General features: G+C 39.0%; 1 protein-coding gene and 1 long non-coding RNA gene across 3 annotated transcripts in view; both read right to left on the bottom strand.

Annotated features, from left to right (window-relative positions):
* SLAMF1 (signaling lymphocytic activation molecule family member 1) overlaps positions 1-9910 on the bottom strand; it is a 42105-nt gene extending 32195 nt beyond the window's left edge. For both annotated transcript variants that reach the window (XR_014248782.1, XM_082406399.1), the window contains exon 1: positions 5837-9910. Coding sequence is in view for 1 of the 2 variants with exons in the window: in XM_082406399.1 (XP_082262525.1) it covers positions 5837-6029 (193 nt within the window). In the remaining variant the exon portion in view is untranslated. The remainder of the gene's footprint in view (positions 1-5836) is intronic.
* A 3609-nt stretch (positions 9911-13519) lies between these two features.
* LOC309636047 overlaps positions 13520-15888 on the bottom strand; it is a 197408-nt gene continuing 195039 nt past the window's right edge. Inside the window, exon 2 of the long non-coding RNA XR_014249205.1 lies at positions 13520-14668. This is a non-coding gene — a long non-coding RNA (uncharacterized lncRNA). The remainder of the gene's footprint in view (positions 14669-15888) is intronic.

The raw sequence follows: 15888 nt of genomic DNA, 5'->3' as shown, positions 1-15888 counted from the left end.
CAATCTCTTCCCTTACATATCTAAAGAGCTCATTCCCTCATTTTATTTTAGATTTCTGCTCAAAAAATCATCTTCTCTGAGAGACTTGCTCTGACTATCCTATCTATCCTAACCTATCCCTTCTTGTTGTGCTTATCACTGTCTGATGTTATACTGTATATATTATTCATTTTATTTTTTAACACTAGAATGCCAACTTCTCAAGAGGAAGAATTTGATTTTGTTCAAAGCTTTGTCCCTAGGACTCACAACTGTGGTTGGCACATAGTAGGCTTTAAATAAATATCTGTTCAATTTATGAATGCTGAAAGCCATGTTACCTGACTAAAACCTCTCTTATTTAGCTCTGCCCAGTATGTGACTGAACTTAATAATTGAACTTAACCATAAGCTAATGTTCATAAAAGAAGGAGCCCATGAGTCAGAGAGAGCACAAATTGTTCTAGTTGATAAGAAAGTCAGAAGAGTACAATAAAACTGTCTGCCTAAGTAATGCAGCCACTTAGAAAAGACACAATAACTCGTGGTTAAGATGGATGTTGGAACTTTGGGCAAACTGATTCAGATGTTCTTGACACCAACATGCTCTGAGATCCTGTAAAGGGCCCAGCTGATATCAGACTAGAGATTCAGAGGTTGGGAAAAAAGAAAAATCAGGATTTGAGTGGTTGACACATAGTATTTTTTTTTCTTTTGCCATGCCACATGGCTTGCAGGATCGTAGTTCCCCAACCAGGGATTGAACCCTGGGCCCCGGTAATGGAAGCCCCGAGTTCTAACCACTGGACTGCCAGGGAATTCCTGACACTTATCATTATTAAGGAATAGTGAGAAAGACAATTAGGCATTTGCTCTTTTACATATTGCTAATACATCAACTCTTGAAACAGAATGCTCTCCCTTGTTGCTTAATTGATTCAATAAGGACTGCTGTTCATGGTGCTGGTGTTGCTGTTTTTATAAAGATAAACTGGAGGGCATGTTGGAATTCCTTCCAGCCACAGTTATGGATGCCTGACTGTTCAGATAATGTGGTAGGTACAGTACCCAAGAGAGTAACCTCTTGAATCCTGAACTTAAACTTCTACCAATAAAGCGATGACAGAAAACTAGAACCATCCATGCAAGGAGAAATGTCATGTGGTACATGGGCCCCCTGAAATTGCGTACAAAAGTGGTATAAATAAGCATATGTACATTTTTCTGGGAGCATAGCCATTAATGTCATCTCTCAAAGGAGTCTGGGCTTCAAATCAAGGTTGAGAATTGCCATCATACTGTTGATTATTTTGGATCAATTTTAATATGGAGAAAAAAGAAATGGAAATTATACCCATTCATAGACCATAAGTCTCCACCCTGCTGTGTCTCCCGTGTGCCCCTTCCGCCCATGTAACCCAACAGACTCTTTACGCCGTGGTTGTTTTCAGAACTTGGAATTGGAAGGGAGTCAGGGGGGAAAAGGAAATAGAGGATGGGGCAGGGAGTAGCCAAAAAAAAGAAAAAAGAAAAGAAAAAAATTTTTGAAAAAAGAAAAGAAGAGGGTAAAGAGGGAAAGAAAGAGAGGGCAGATGAGAAGAAAAGGCTGAGTGGTTTAGGCAGACTCAGTCATGGGGAGTGGAATCAAAACTTCATCAGGAAGAGACCCTCACATGCTACAACCCACATAAAGAATGATGATGTAACAACTGAGTGTGTGAGTGGCCAGGTCTGCAGGGGGTACGTGAACTCATTGCCACCTAAGCAAGAGTGGAAAAATAAGTGGGGACTTTAAAGTGGTTCATAAAACCCTTCAAGTAGAGTCCCAGCTCCTGAAACATCCTACTGCCTGATGAGTGTTTTCCAGCGGGTCTGTGATTCAGTCAGCCCCTGGTTACTAAGAGAGTCTGGAGGAAACATTTGTAGCTGTTAACACCAACTCACTTTCCTTCCAGGGCAATTCTACTTAGAAAGTAGAGTGATTCACCTGGGCCCGTGGATATTTTCCTGAAATCAGTAGCATTTAGCCAAACCTTTCACAGAATGGGATTCTACCTAATGATAACTTTTTTTTTGCCCAGCCCTGATACTGGGCATCTTGCTACAGCATGTCTTTCAGGTAGGACTCAGAGCCCTCACAGTTCTTATGGGAAATCTAGGCTTACAAAGAAAAGATAATGTGTCTTTAATAAGTCTCCTTTTTAAACTGAAGTCCTACCAGCTGTCCTCCTAGTCCCATTCCTTGACGCTGCTGGGTATTTCTATCTTAGAATATTTGCACTCACCATTCCCCAGCCTGAAAGCCTGTTACTGCGCTTTATTTGCCGGGTTAACTCCTTCTGTCCTTCAGGCCTCTGCCTTTGACCCTTGGCTTAGATTCGGTTTCTCTGCCATGTGCTTCCAGTTCACTTTGCATCTCTCCTTTCATATCACTCAATACACTTTTAACTCTGGTTCAATGCTTGTCATCCTTACTCAGTTATAAGTTTCCAAGAGTAGGGACTGTGTCTGTTTTGTTCACTGCTGTAATCTTAATACCCACCTGGGACATGGTAGGAACTCAATAAATCCTTTTTGCCCGAGAGAATGAAAAAACTGAATGAGACGAATGAATGAATGAACAAATGACAAAACAGAGTCTAATTTCTCTCTCTCCAAAATCTGAATGTACTCTCCTTTATCTTTATAACATCCATAAGAGTTGTTTATATAGGGAGGTGAAGGGGACCCTTATCCCTATTTGCCAGGTGAGGAGCTAGACGTGCCTAAGCTATGAAACCTCTGTTTCAGGTGCAACAGGCCACTTACAGTTCCCCGTGAAAACTCACAGCACTTTACCTCTGCATCTGTGCCTTCATCTAGAGTACTCTTTTCAAGTTATATAAAAATCCAACCTACCTGATGTATATATTTAAAAGGACATGCAAGAAACTGGTAACAGTAGGGAGGGGTATAGAAGGGAGATTTGTCTCCATTCTGTACCCTTTTATACTGTTGAAGTTTTATAGACATACATGTGATACTCTTCCAGTAAACAAACTCGTTAACAAAAAATTAAATGAAAGCTACATGATGAAAGATGTTTCTATCCACTTTTCAAATTCCAGATCAAATACTTCCATACGCCTTGTACTTCCTTCTTTGATTTTGTCAACTTCTCTCACCTTTTGAAAATTCCTATATTTCATTTCAATTCAATTAAAATCAACTCATATGCTTCAATTATAGATAGCATATTCTAATTTTTACCATGGGACCTGGATACAAATTTTAGGATTCTCCTCCTCCCTAAACATAAGCTTATCGAGTTTCATTCATTCAGGCCTCTGGAGTCAGGCTGGGTGATTAAAGAGAAATTGCTAACTACTCTGTGCCTCTTTTTCCTCTTTTATAAAATCATATTGTAACAATAACTACACATATCTCATAGGGTTGGTATGATCATTAAATGAATAATACACATAAAGCACTTACAACAGTGTTTGGTATACAGCCAGGATGCTGTACATGCTATTATTATTCATTCAACAAACATTCATGGAAGGGCTCTCATGTACCAGATACTGTGTCAAGTACTAGGCAGAGGCTGTGGTTGTTCATTTTACTTCCCCCACACCTCACACCTCACATAGTGCTAGCCACATCGTGTGTCCTTAGTAGACCATTGCTGAATGGGATTGTTCAAAGGCAATCTATGGATAAAACCAAATAGCCTTGAGGTTCTGATTTCCAGTCCAACACTGGAGACAGTGAAGGTAGTGGCATTATATCACAGTATTAAAGCTTTTGAGAGATGAAAGTGCCTAGATCTGCATCTTGGGGTACAATGGGCCAGTGAACAACAAGGTTGGGCCAAGTCTAGGATGCCCCCACTTGTCCCTCACCTCTCCCCTCATGTGTGTGAAGGAGGTGCGGAGGACCTGAATGAAGGAATAAAAAATCTCACTGGCGTAGATCCATCAGTTGTAAGAGATGCACCACTCTGGTGGGGACGTTGATAATGAGGGAGGCTGTGCCTGTGTGGAGGTAGTTGGAAATCTCTGTATCTTCTGCTCAGTTTTGCTGTGAACCCAAAACAGCTCTAAAAAAATGAAGTCTATTAAAAAATATATCATTGGTGGAAATGGAAAATTCACTTTATTGGGGGGAGGGACATGTGGACTTTTTGACTTTTACAGTTTTGACTGGGAATTGGAAGTCAAGCTGAGTAGAGATGGGAAAGGGAGTGGGTACTGATTTTACAAGAATGGGGTTTCTTGGTTGGGTGAATCTGTCATGAATGACCTGTCCCATTTGCAAAGCATTTCCATCTGGGTTTTATTGGGGTTTCACAAAAGGGTGCATATTTTAAAATAAAAACACTAAAATTTTTGTACATATTTCAGAGAAGACAAAGGCAAGGAAGGGAGACACTACCGATTGGGTAGACATGCCTATGGATCTGGGCTGATTCTCACTGACCAGTGACCTCCAAAGCTTTCCGTGCAGCAGCTGTCAGCAGAACCTGAAATGCCAGGGCCAGACTGGCCAGGAGGCAAGCCAGCACAGAGATAGAAAAGTCCAGCTTACTGTTCAAACCCATCACGCCTGATAGTCACTAAGAAGAATTCCAAAAATGGTGGAGTCACAAATGGGGTGCACCCAGTAAAGTTTGACTCTCCCTGTGATGGCTTAAAGTGGTTCCGTTTGGCTTTCTGAGCCCTCAGTTCAATTATTGCTCTCTGAGACCTTGGGTAGCAAGAGCCATGGGTCTGCCTGATTCTGAGGAAAAGTGGGGCCAAGGAAGGCCTATTCATCTGGGAATCTGGCAAAAGAGAGATCCCAAGTGCAGCCCCTCTGACAATCCTAGCATATCTCTGGGCTTCTCCTGGAAAAGTCCATAATGGATTTGTGGGCTTGAAAACCCCAAAAACAGAACATCCGGAGCCTCAGGACGTCTCCCCTCCCTTAATGCTGCTTCCACTCCAGACTGCTTCCCACAGTCCCAAGGCATTTAAGCAGAAAGGAGATTCTCACCCACTCCATAGTGAGCCCAAAGTCTGCCCATTGTTTGGCTTTTTCTTTCTCAAGCACATTTTCTCATAGCTCAGCTATTACTAAACAGAGAATACCAGCAAACCAGAAAGACAGGAGCAGAGCCCAGCTCCAAACACTTTGTCTTGTGTCCGGCCCTACACTGGAGCTGCCCTGACCCTGAGCATTTCCAATTTGCATTTCTCACTTACTGTAACCAGCCCTGGGCTCCAAAAATCCTGGCCTCTCCCCCTCTTGCTGCCTTGGAGCCTTCTCTTCCAGGAAAGTAGCCACCAGTATGACCACACTGTGGCCACTATCTGTTCTCAGCCAGTGCCTGGGGTTTTCACTTCTACCCTCTCTTCCCACTACAACCCTTTCATGTAGGTGGACCATGCTTTTCATTTGTCTGCTTGTGTGTGTGATGATCCCCATCCAGGACAGGGTTGTAGGAGTAATATTCTCCCAGAGCTCCATCCCTACAGCTCATTCCCTTAGCCTGGGTCTTTGCCAGAAGGATACTCATGCAAAACCAACCACTCAGCCAGGACTTTGACTGGAGCCTCTCACACAGAGAGGCTGGTCTAGAATGTGACCAGTGCCTTTGGCTTAGAGCTCCTGGTTTCCTTGGAAACTAGGACTGGTGGGGCTTAGCCTCAGAAGCCAGGAGCCCAGTAACTTACAATGTTCCTTCCTCTTTAAAAGCGGCAGGAAGAACTCAAGAGTCAGTCTCTGAGGAAGAGGCAGCCGAAGTCACCCCTGCATCTTCTCTCCATCCATGGGCTACAGCTGATTCCTGGCAGGTAATCATGAGACCCAAGCCCTCAGACAGATGAGCACTCACCTGTTCTGCAGCTCAGCTCAAAAACTAGGGAGAAAAACAGCAGGACGTTCAAGGAGAGGAGCCCCTTGGGATCCATCAGCCAGTGAGGAGAGGGAAGGGAGCCTGGTGAGGAACCCGGCAGCTGCTCGCAGACGCCACGGCAGAGTGAGCTCTTTGTCAGGCAAGTGCTGCCTCTACTGTCTAGTTTATGCATCAGGAACCAGCAGGCTTCCTGTCTCACTGGGACTTTTTCTGCCTGTGCCTCGAGGATTGCTCATCTCCTTTCAGGCTTTAAGTCACTCTGCTGTTCCCAAGAAGTCAAAGTCAGGTGCTTAGACTGCAAGAGCCGAGAAGGGAGCTGTGTAGTCACCTCGGTCAAACCCCAGCCTTGGGCAGAAATGTGCTCCCCCCTCCCTTTCTTAGCTGTCTTCCGGAAAGGGATGTCAAGACTCTCTGGGCGGTTCTGCCTGGTAACTCTTATTATATAAAGAAAGAGATGTAGTCATGTCAGGCCACCCCAAATTTGGATGTGTTAGTTCAAAGTTGAACTTGGATGACTGACCTTTAATGAGCTGATGGACCTTTTACTTCTGATTTGTTTCATAATTTCAGAGAACACCTCTCCATGCAGTCAGGTCCTGGTGCCAAAGTCACAGAGAGATGGGGGTGGGCAAAGGTGGGTCAGCTGGCAGAAACCCAATTTCCCTGCTGGGTACACTGTGGTAGAATTTAGTGAGCCCTGTGCTGTGTTTGGAGGGGCCACCTTATTTTAGAATTTGTAACTAATTTTTTGTTGAGGAGAAGGGACTAGAGTTGACAGAAGAAAGATCTTGTGCTTTTCCGTAAGTTAAGCTATAAATATGAAACATGGGAAAGATGCTATTATTGGCTCACAAGGAAACTGAAAGTCCATTTTAACAGGTCAAAGGCACTTTCCAATGGGCCTCCCTAAGAGGACAAGGGTAATAAGAACTGCTGATATATGTGAAAGTGCTCTTTATTCTCATCACCCCCCCCCCACACACAAACACCTGACACCCAACTATCCTCCCCACAACACTACCCAGTGGTGTGCTGGGGCCAGCACATACCAACTCATGAGAGCCAATTGTTAAATTTTCAGAAATCTTGTGAGCTGGTTATTGATAAACATTACATTATTAAAAATTGAATTATATAAACTTACAATTAAATAAATTATATCAAAAACTAAGGGAATAAAAACTCATTACTTCTTAATTATTTTACATTTTACTATTCTCTATGCTCTTGAGAACATTTACATCTATTGTATCTCTGTTGTGGAGATAAAATATCAGATCACTGTGAAATACATAAAAAATTGAGGAAATATTTTCTAGTACTTAAAAACTATCATCTTATTCAGCATAAAGTCAGTAGTGTCGCTGAAGAGCAAGTGAGGTCACAATATATGTCTTCAAAATGTCTCCACATTTATTTAACTTAAAAAAATGAACTGCAAGCAAGAATTGAGAGTGGAGTAAAATATTTAAAGTGTTGAGGAAAAAACCACCAACCTATAATTTTCTGTACCCTGTTGAAATTACCCTTCAAAAGTGAAGGAGACATAAGGACTTTTTCAGACAAACAAAAATGGAGGGAATTTGTTGCCAGTAGTTCTGACTTGTAAGAAATGTTAAAAGAAGTTCTTTATAGAGAAGGAAAATAATAAAGGCCAGAAACTCGGATATACTGACATCAAAGCAATGAAAGTAATCAGGATAAAGAAGGATGTTACATAATGACAAAGGGGTCAATTCTGCAAGAAGACATAACAACCCTTAACATGTATGTGCCTAACAACAGAGCTTCAAACATGTGCGGCAAAACTGTTTGAACTACAAGGAGGAAGAAATAAATCCTCTGTCATAATTGGAGACTTCAACATCCCTCTATCAGAAACAGACGAATCCAACAGGCAGAAAATCAGTAAGGACATCATTGAACTCAATTCCACCACCAATCAACTGTATAAATGTACATCTATAGACTACTTCATCCAACAACAGCAGAACACACATTCTTCTCAAGCTCACATGGAACATTCACCAACATAGACCACCTTTTGGGCCATAAAACACACCTTAACAAATTTAAAAGAATACAAGTCATACAATGTCTGCTCTTAGACCACAATGGAATAAAACTGGAAATCAACAGAAAAAATGGAAAACTTCAATATATGTGGAGATTAGACAACACACTTCTAAATAAGATAGGTTAAAGAAGAAATCTCAAGAGAAATTTTTGAATATTTTTAACAAAATGAAAATGAAAACACTACTAATGAAAATGTGTGGGATATAGCAATAGTAGTGCTTAGAAAGAAATTTATAGCATTGAATGCATGTATTAGAAAAGAATAAAGGACTAAAATCAGTAATTGAAGCTTCCACTTCATCAAACTAGAAAAAGAAGAGCATATTATATCCAAAGTTAGCAGAAGAAAAGAAATAATAAAATTAGAACAGTAAGAAATGAAGTTGAAAACAGGAAATCAATAGAGAAAATCAATGAAACCAAAATGTGGTTCTCTGAAAAGGTCAGCAAAATCGATAAACCTGTAGCCAGGCTAAATAAGGTAAAAAAGAGGATGCAAATTACTAATATTAGAAATGAAACAGGGAACATCACTACCAACCTCATAAACATTAAAAGGATAATAAAGAAATGCTATGAACATCTCTATGCCCACAAATTTGAAAATCTAAATGAAATGGACTAACTCCTTGAAAGACACAACCTGCCAAAACTCACACAGGATGAAATAGACAATCTGAATAGGCCTACATCTATTAAATAAATTGAATCAATAATTAATTACCTTCCAAAGCAGAAAGCATCAGTTCCAGATGGGCTTACTGGTGAATTCTACCAAACATTTAATGGAAGTCATACCAGTTCTCTAGAATCTCTTTCAGAAGATAGAAGTAAAGGGAATTCTTCTGAACTCATTATTTTCCATACTCTAACTCACTCTAATAACAAAACCAGACAAAGACTATACAAGGAAAGAAACCCCACGGACGAATAACTCTCATGTGCATAGGCAGAAAAATCCTCAACAAAATATTAGCAACTCCAATCCAACAATGTACAAAAAGAATTATATACTGCAACAAAGTGGGATTTATCCCAGGTATGCAAGACTGGTTTAACATTTGAAAAACAATTAATCCATCATACCAACAGGCTAAAGAAGAAGAATCACATGATCACATTAATAGACACAGAAAAATAATTTGACAAAACTGAACAGTTTTTTTCTTCCCTCTGCACAAATCTTTTATTTTTTTGTAAACATCTTTATTGGAGTATAATTGCTTTACATTGTTGTGTTAGTTTCTGTGGTATAACAAAGTGAATCAACTATATGAATACATATATCCCCATATCCTCTCTATCTTCCGTCTCCCTCCCACTCTCCCTATCCCACCTCTCTAGGTGGACACAAAGCACGGAGCTGATCTCCCTGTGCTATGCAGCTGCTTCCCACTAGCCATTTTATATTTGGTAGTGTATATATGTCTATTCCATTCTCTCACTTCATCCCAGCATACCCTTCCCCCACCCAGTGTCCTCAAGTCTGTTCTCTACGTTTGTGTCTTTATTCCTGTCCTGCCCCTAGGTTCCTCAGAACCATTTTTTTTAATTCCATATATATGTGTTAGCATACAGTATTTGCTTTTCTCTTTCTGACTTACTTCACCCTGTATGACAGTCTCTAGGTCCATCCACCTCACTACAAATAACTCAATTTCATTTCTTTCTATGGCTGAGTAATATTCCATTGTATATATGTGCCACATCTTCTTTATCCGTTCATCTGTCGATGGATACTTAGGTTGCTTCCATGTCCTGGCTATTGTAAATAGTGCTGCAATGAACATTGTGGTACATGACTCTTTTAGAATTATGGTTTTCTCAGGGTATATGCCCAGTAGTGGGATTGCTGGGTCATATGGGAGTTCTAACTTTACTTTTTTAAGGAACCTCCATACTGTTCTCCATAGTGGCTGTATCAATTTACATTCCCGCCAACCGTGCAAGAGGGTTCCCTTTTCTCCACACCCTCTCCAGCATTTATTGTTTGTAATTTTTGATGATGGCCATTCTGACCGCTGTGAGGTGATACCTCATTGTAGATTTGATTTGCATTTCTCTAATGATTAGTGATGTTGAGCATCCTTTCATGCATTTGTTGGCAATCTGTATATCTTCTTTGGAGAAATATCTATTTAAGTCTTCTGGCCATTTTTGGATTGTGTTGTTTGGTTTTTTTGATATTGAGCTGCATGAGCTGCTTGTATATTTTGGAGATTAATCCTTTGTCAGTTGCTTCATTTGCAAATATTTTCTCCCATTCTGAGGGTTGTCTTTTCATCTTGTTTATGGTTTCCTTTGCAGTGCAAAAGCTTTTAAGTTTCATTAGGTCCCATTTGTCTATTTTTGTTTTTATTTCCATTTCTCTAGGAGGTGGGTCAAAAAGGATCTTGCTGTGATTTATGTCATGGAGTGTTCTGCCTATGTTTTCCCCTAAGAGTTTGATAGTGTCTGGCCTTACATTTAGGTCTTTAATCCATTTTGAGTTTATTTTTGTGTATGGTGTTAAGAAGTGTTCTAATTTCATTATTTTACATGTAGCTGTCCAGTTTTCCCAGCATCACTTATTGAAGAGCCTGTCTTTGCTCCATTCTATATTCTTGCCTCCTTTATCAAAGATAAGGTGACCATATGTGTGTGGATTTGTCTCTGGGCTTTCTATCCTGTTCCATTGATCTATATTTCTGTTTTTGTGCCAGTACCACACTGTCTTGATTACTGTGGCTTTGTAGTATCATCTGAATCAGGGAGCCTGATTCTAGCTCCATTTTTCTTTTCTCAAGATTGCTTTGGCTATTTGGGGTCTTTTGTGTTGCCGTATAAATTGTGAAATTTTTTGTTCTAGGTCTGTGAAAAATGCCATTGGTAGTTTGATAGGGATTGCATTGAATCTGTAGTTTGCTTTGGGTAGTAGAGTCATTTTCACAATGTTGATTCTTCCAATCCAAGAACATGGTATATCTCTCCATCTGTTTGTATCATCTTTAATTTCTTTCATCAGTGTCTCATAATTTTCTGCATACAGGTCTTTTGTCTCCTTAGGTAGGTTTATGCCTAGGTATTCTTTGCATTGCAATGGTAAATGGGAGTGTTTCCTTAATTTCTCTTTCGGATTTTTCATCATTAGTGTATAGGAATGCAAGAGATTTCTGGGCATTAATTTTGCATCCTGCTACTTTACCAAATTCATAGATTAGCTCTAGTAGTTTTCTGGTAGCATCTTTAGGATTCTCTATGTATAGTATCATGTCATCTGCAAAGAGTGACAGCTTTACTTCTTCTTTTCCGATTTGGACTCCTTTTATTTCTTTTTTATCTCTGATTGCTGTGGCTAAAACTTCCAAAACTATGTTGAATAATAGTGGTGAGAGTGGGCAACCTTGTCTTGTTCCTGATCTTAGTGGAAATGATTTCAGTTTTTTACCATTGAAAATGATGTTGGCTGTGGGTTTGTCATATGTGGCCTTTATTATGTTGAGGTAAGTTCCCTCTATTCTTACTTTCTGGAGAGTTTTTATCATAAATGGGTGTTGAATTTTGTCAAAAGCTTTTTCTGCATCTATTGAGATTATCATATGGTATTTATCATTCAACTTTTTAATATGGTGTATCACATTGATTGATTTGCGTATACTGAGGAATCCTTGCTTTGCTGGGATAAACCCCACTTGATCATGGTGTATGATCCTTTTAATGAGCTGTTGGATTCTGTTTGCTAGTATTTTGTTGAGGATTTTTTCATCTATGTACATCAGTGATATTGGCCTGTAGTTTTCTTTCTTTGAGACATCTTTGTCTGGTTTTGGTATCAGGGTGATGATGGACTCGTAGGATGAGTTTGGGAGTGTTCCTCCCTCTGCTATATTTTGGAAGAGTTTGAGAAGATAGGTGTTACCTCTTCTCTAAATGTTTGATAGAATTCACCTGTGAAGCCATCTGGTCCTGGGCGTTTGTTTGTTAGAAGATTTTTAATCACAGTTTCAATTTCAGTGATTGTGATTGGTCTGTTTATATTTTCTATTTCTTCCTGGTTCAGTGTCTGAAGGTTGTGCTTTTCTAAGAATTTGTCCATTTCTACGAGGTTGTCCATATTATTGGCATATAGTTTCTTGTAGTAATCTCTCATGATCCTTTGTATTTCTACAGTGTCAGTTGTTACTTCTTTTTCATTTCTAATTCTGTTGATTTGAGTCTTCTCCCTTTTTTTCCTGATGAGTCTGGCTAATGGTTTATCAATATTGTTTATTTTTCAAAGAACCAGCTTTTAGTTTTATTGATCTTTGCTACTGTTTCCTTCATTTCTTTTCATTTATTTCTGATCTGATCTTTATGGTTTCTTTCCTTGTGCTAACTTTGGGTTTTGTTTGTTCTTCTTTCTCTAGTTCCTTTAGGTATAAGGTTAGATTGTTTATTTGAGATTTTTCTTGTTTCTTGAGGCAGGCTTTTATAGCTATAACCTTCCCTCTTAGAACTGCTTTTGCTGCATCCCATAGGTTTTGGGCCATCGTGTTTTCATTGTCATTTGTTTCTAGGTGTTCTTTGATTTCCTCTTTGATTTCTTCAGTGATGTCTTGGTTATTTATTAGTTATTGTTTAGCCTCCATGTGTTTGTACTTTTTACAGTTTTCTTTTCCTGTAATTGATACCTAGTCTCATAGCATTGTGGTCAGAAAAGATACCTGATATACTTTCAATTTTCTTAAATTTACCAAGGCTTGATTTGTGACCCAAGATGTGATCTATCCTGGAGAATGTTCCATGAGCACTTGAGAAGAAAGTGTATTCTGTTGTTTTTGGATGGCATGTCCTATAAATATCAATGAAGTCCATCTTGTTTAATGTGTCACTTAAAGCTTGTGTTTCCTTATTTATTTTCATTTTGGATGATCTGTCCATTGGTGAAAGTGGGATGTTAAAGTCCCCTACTATGATTGTGTTACTGTCAATTTCCGCTCTTATGGCTGTTAGCAGTTGCCTTATGTATTGAGGTGCCCCTATGTTGGGTGCATAAAAATTTACAATTGTTATATCTTCTTCTTGGATTGATCCCTTGATCATTATGTAGTCCTTCTTTGTCTCTTGTAATAGTCTTTATTTTAAAGTCTATTTTGTCTGATATGAGAATTGCTACTCCAGCTTTCTTTTTTTTTTTTTTTTTTTTTTTTTACTGATAGCAATGCAAACTTTAATTTTTTTTTTTATAAATTTATTTATTTATTTTTAGCTATGTTGGGTCTTTGTTTCTGTGCGAGGGCTTTCTCTAGTTGTGGCAAGCGGGGGCCACTCTTCATTGCGGTGCGCGGGCCTCTCACTGCCGTGGCCTCTCTTGTTGCGGAGCACAGGCTCCAAATGCGCAGGCTCAGTAGTTGTGGCTCACGGGCCTAGCTGCTCCACAGCATGTGGGATCTTCCTGGACCAGGCCTCGAACCCGTGTCCCCTGCATTGGCAGGCAGATTCTCAACCACTGCGCCACCAGGGAAGCCCGCAAACTTTAATTTTATGACTAAAATAGTATTTTTTAAATAATTTCTCTTACAACATGGTGAAGGACATGAAGCCAAGAATTGTAATGTATAGAACTATTTTTTTTCACACACACACACTGTATTTTATTTTTACAAGAGATAAATAGACTGACACCAAGCATTGTACATGGATGACCACAACAAAAGCAACAATGATTGCAATTACCAAACCTGAAACACACTCATACTATGTCATAATATTGACATTCAGTCCAGTAATCCTCCACTGTAACAGCTCCTTTACTTTGCAGTGAAAATTGATTTGTATATTCTTTGCCTCTGAGTCCTTGTGGGATTTTTTTTTTTTAATTCAGACAGAAAGTCACAAAAATTATATTCATCCTCATCAGTTCACTCAGTCCCATGTAATTAAATTTTTTTTTCATCTTGATCTTTTGTTAGCACTTTTTTGAGTTCATCAGTTTTACATTAGAGTTCTGAAAATGCTTATTCATTCAGTTCAGCAGTACAGTCAGTTACCAGAAACCTGTACTTGTCAAGAGTCTTTTCCATGAATTTCTTGAAGATGAAACCCTTTTATAGGAACATATTTGCAAAAGCATCAGAGTACACCCAGAACTGTCTGTAAATGACAAAAGACTTAAAAGTGACCACAGTTAAAGATTTGATGAAAGTTCATAATAATGCAGTTGACAAGAAAATTAGTTATTTCTGAGATGTACATTTTAAAGTAATAACTAGGATTATTACTTATAACATTATACCAGAACATATAAGATTTTTAGAAATTTCATGTGTCTGAAACATTTATATTAACATATTTCCATACAAATGCAAATATAAGATTTTTAGAAATTTCATGTAATGTCTGAAACATTTATATTAACATATTTCCATACAAATAACCCAATGAAAGTTTAGTATTAGTTGTTTTGTTTGTTTGTTTGTTTATACTGCAGGTTCTTATTAGGCATCAATTTTATACACATCAGTGTATACATGTCAATCCCAATCGCCCAATTCAGCACACCACCATCCCCACCCCACCGCAGCTTTCCCCCCTTGGTGTCCATATGTCCATTCTCTACATCTGTGTCTCAACTTCTGCCCTGCAAACCGGCTCATCTGTACCATTTTTCTAGGTTCCACATACATGCATTAATATACGATATTTGTTTTTCTCTTTCTGACTTACTTCACTCTGTATGACAGCCTCTAGATCCATCCACGTCTCAACAAATGACTCAATTTCGTTCCCTTTTATGGCTGAGTAATATTCCATTGTATATATGTACCACATCTTCTTTATCCATTCGTCTGTTGATGGGCATTTAGGTTGCTTCCATGACCTGGCTATTGTAAATAGTGCTGCAATGAACATTCGGGTGCATGTGTCTTTTTGAATTATGGTTTTCTCTGGGTATATGCCCAGTAGTGGGATTGCTGGGTCATATGGTAATTCTATTTTTAGTTTTTTAAGGAACCTCCATATTGTTCTCCATAGTGGCTGTATCAACTTACATTCCCACCAACAGTGCAAGAGGGTTCCCTTTTTTCCACACCCTCTCCAACTCCAGCTTTCTTTTGATTTCCATTTGCATGGAATATCTTTTTCCATCCCCTCACTTTCAGTCTGTATGTGTCCCTAGGTCTGAAGTGGGTCTCTTGTAGACAGCATATATATGGGTCTTCTTTTTGTACCATTCAGCCATTCTATGTCTTTTGGTTGGAGCATTTAACTCATTTACATTTAAGGTAATTATTGATATGTATGTTCCTATTATCAATTCCTTGTTTTGGGTTTGTTATTGTAGATCTTTTCCTTCTCTTGTGTTTCCTGCCTAGAGAAGTTCCTTTAGCATTTGTTGTAAAGCTGGTTTGGTGGTGCTGAATTCTCTTAGCTTTTGCTTCTCTGTAAAGATTTTAATATATCCGTCAAATCTGAGTGAGATCCTTGCTGGGTAGAGAAATCTTGGTTGTAGGTTTTTCCCTTTCATCAGTTTAAATATGTCCTGCCAGTCCCTTCTGGCTTGCAGAGTTTCTGCTGAAAGATCAGCTGTTAACCTTATGGAGATTCCCTTGTATGTTATTTGTTGCTTTTCCCTTGCTGCTTTTAATATTTTTTCTTTGTATTTAATTTTTGATAGTTTGATTAATATGTGTCTTGGCATGTTTCTCCTTGGATTTATCCTGTATGGGACTCTCTGTGCTTCCTGAACTTGATTGACTATTTCCTTTCCCATAATTGGGAAGTTTTCAACTATAATCTCTTCAATTATTTTCTCAATCCCTTTCTTTTTCTCTTCTTCTTCTGGGACCCCTATAATTCGTATGTTGGTGCATTTAATGTTGTCCCAGAAGTCTCTGAGACTGTTCTCAATTCTCTTCATTCTTTTTTCTGCTCTGTGGTAGTTATTTCCACTGTTTTATCTTCCAGGTCACTTCTCCATTCTTCTGCCTCAG

This window comes from Balaenoptera borealis (assembly GCF_965194805.1).
Source record: "Balaenoptera borealis genome assembly, chromosome: 1".
NCBI lineage: Eukaryota > Metazoa > Chordata > Mammalia > Artiodactyla > Balaenopteridae > Balaenoptera > Balaenoptera borealis.
Note: the sequence above shows the minus strand (reverse complement) of the source record. Positions and strands in the feature narration are given on the sequence as shown.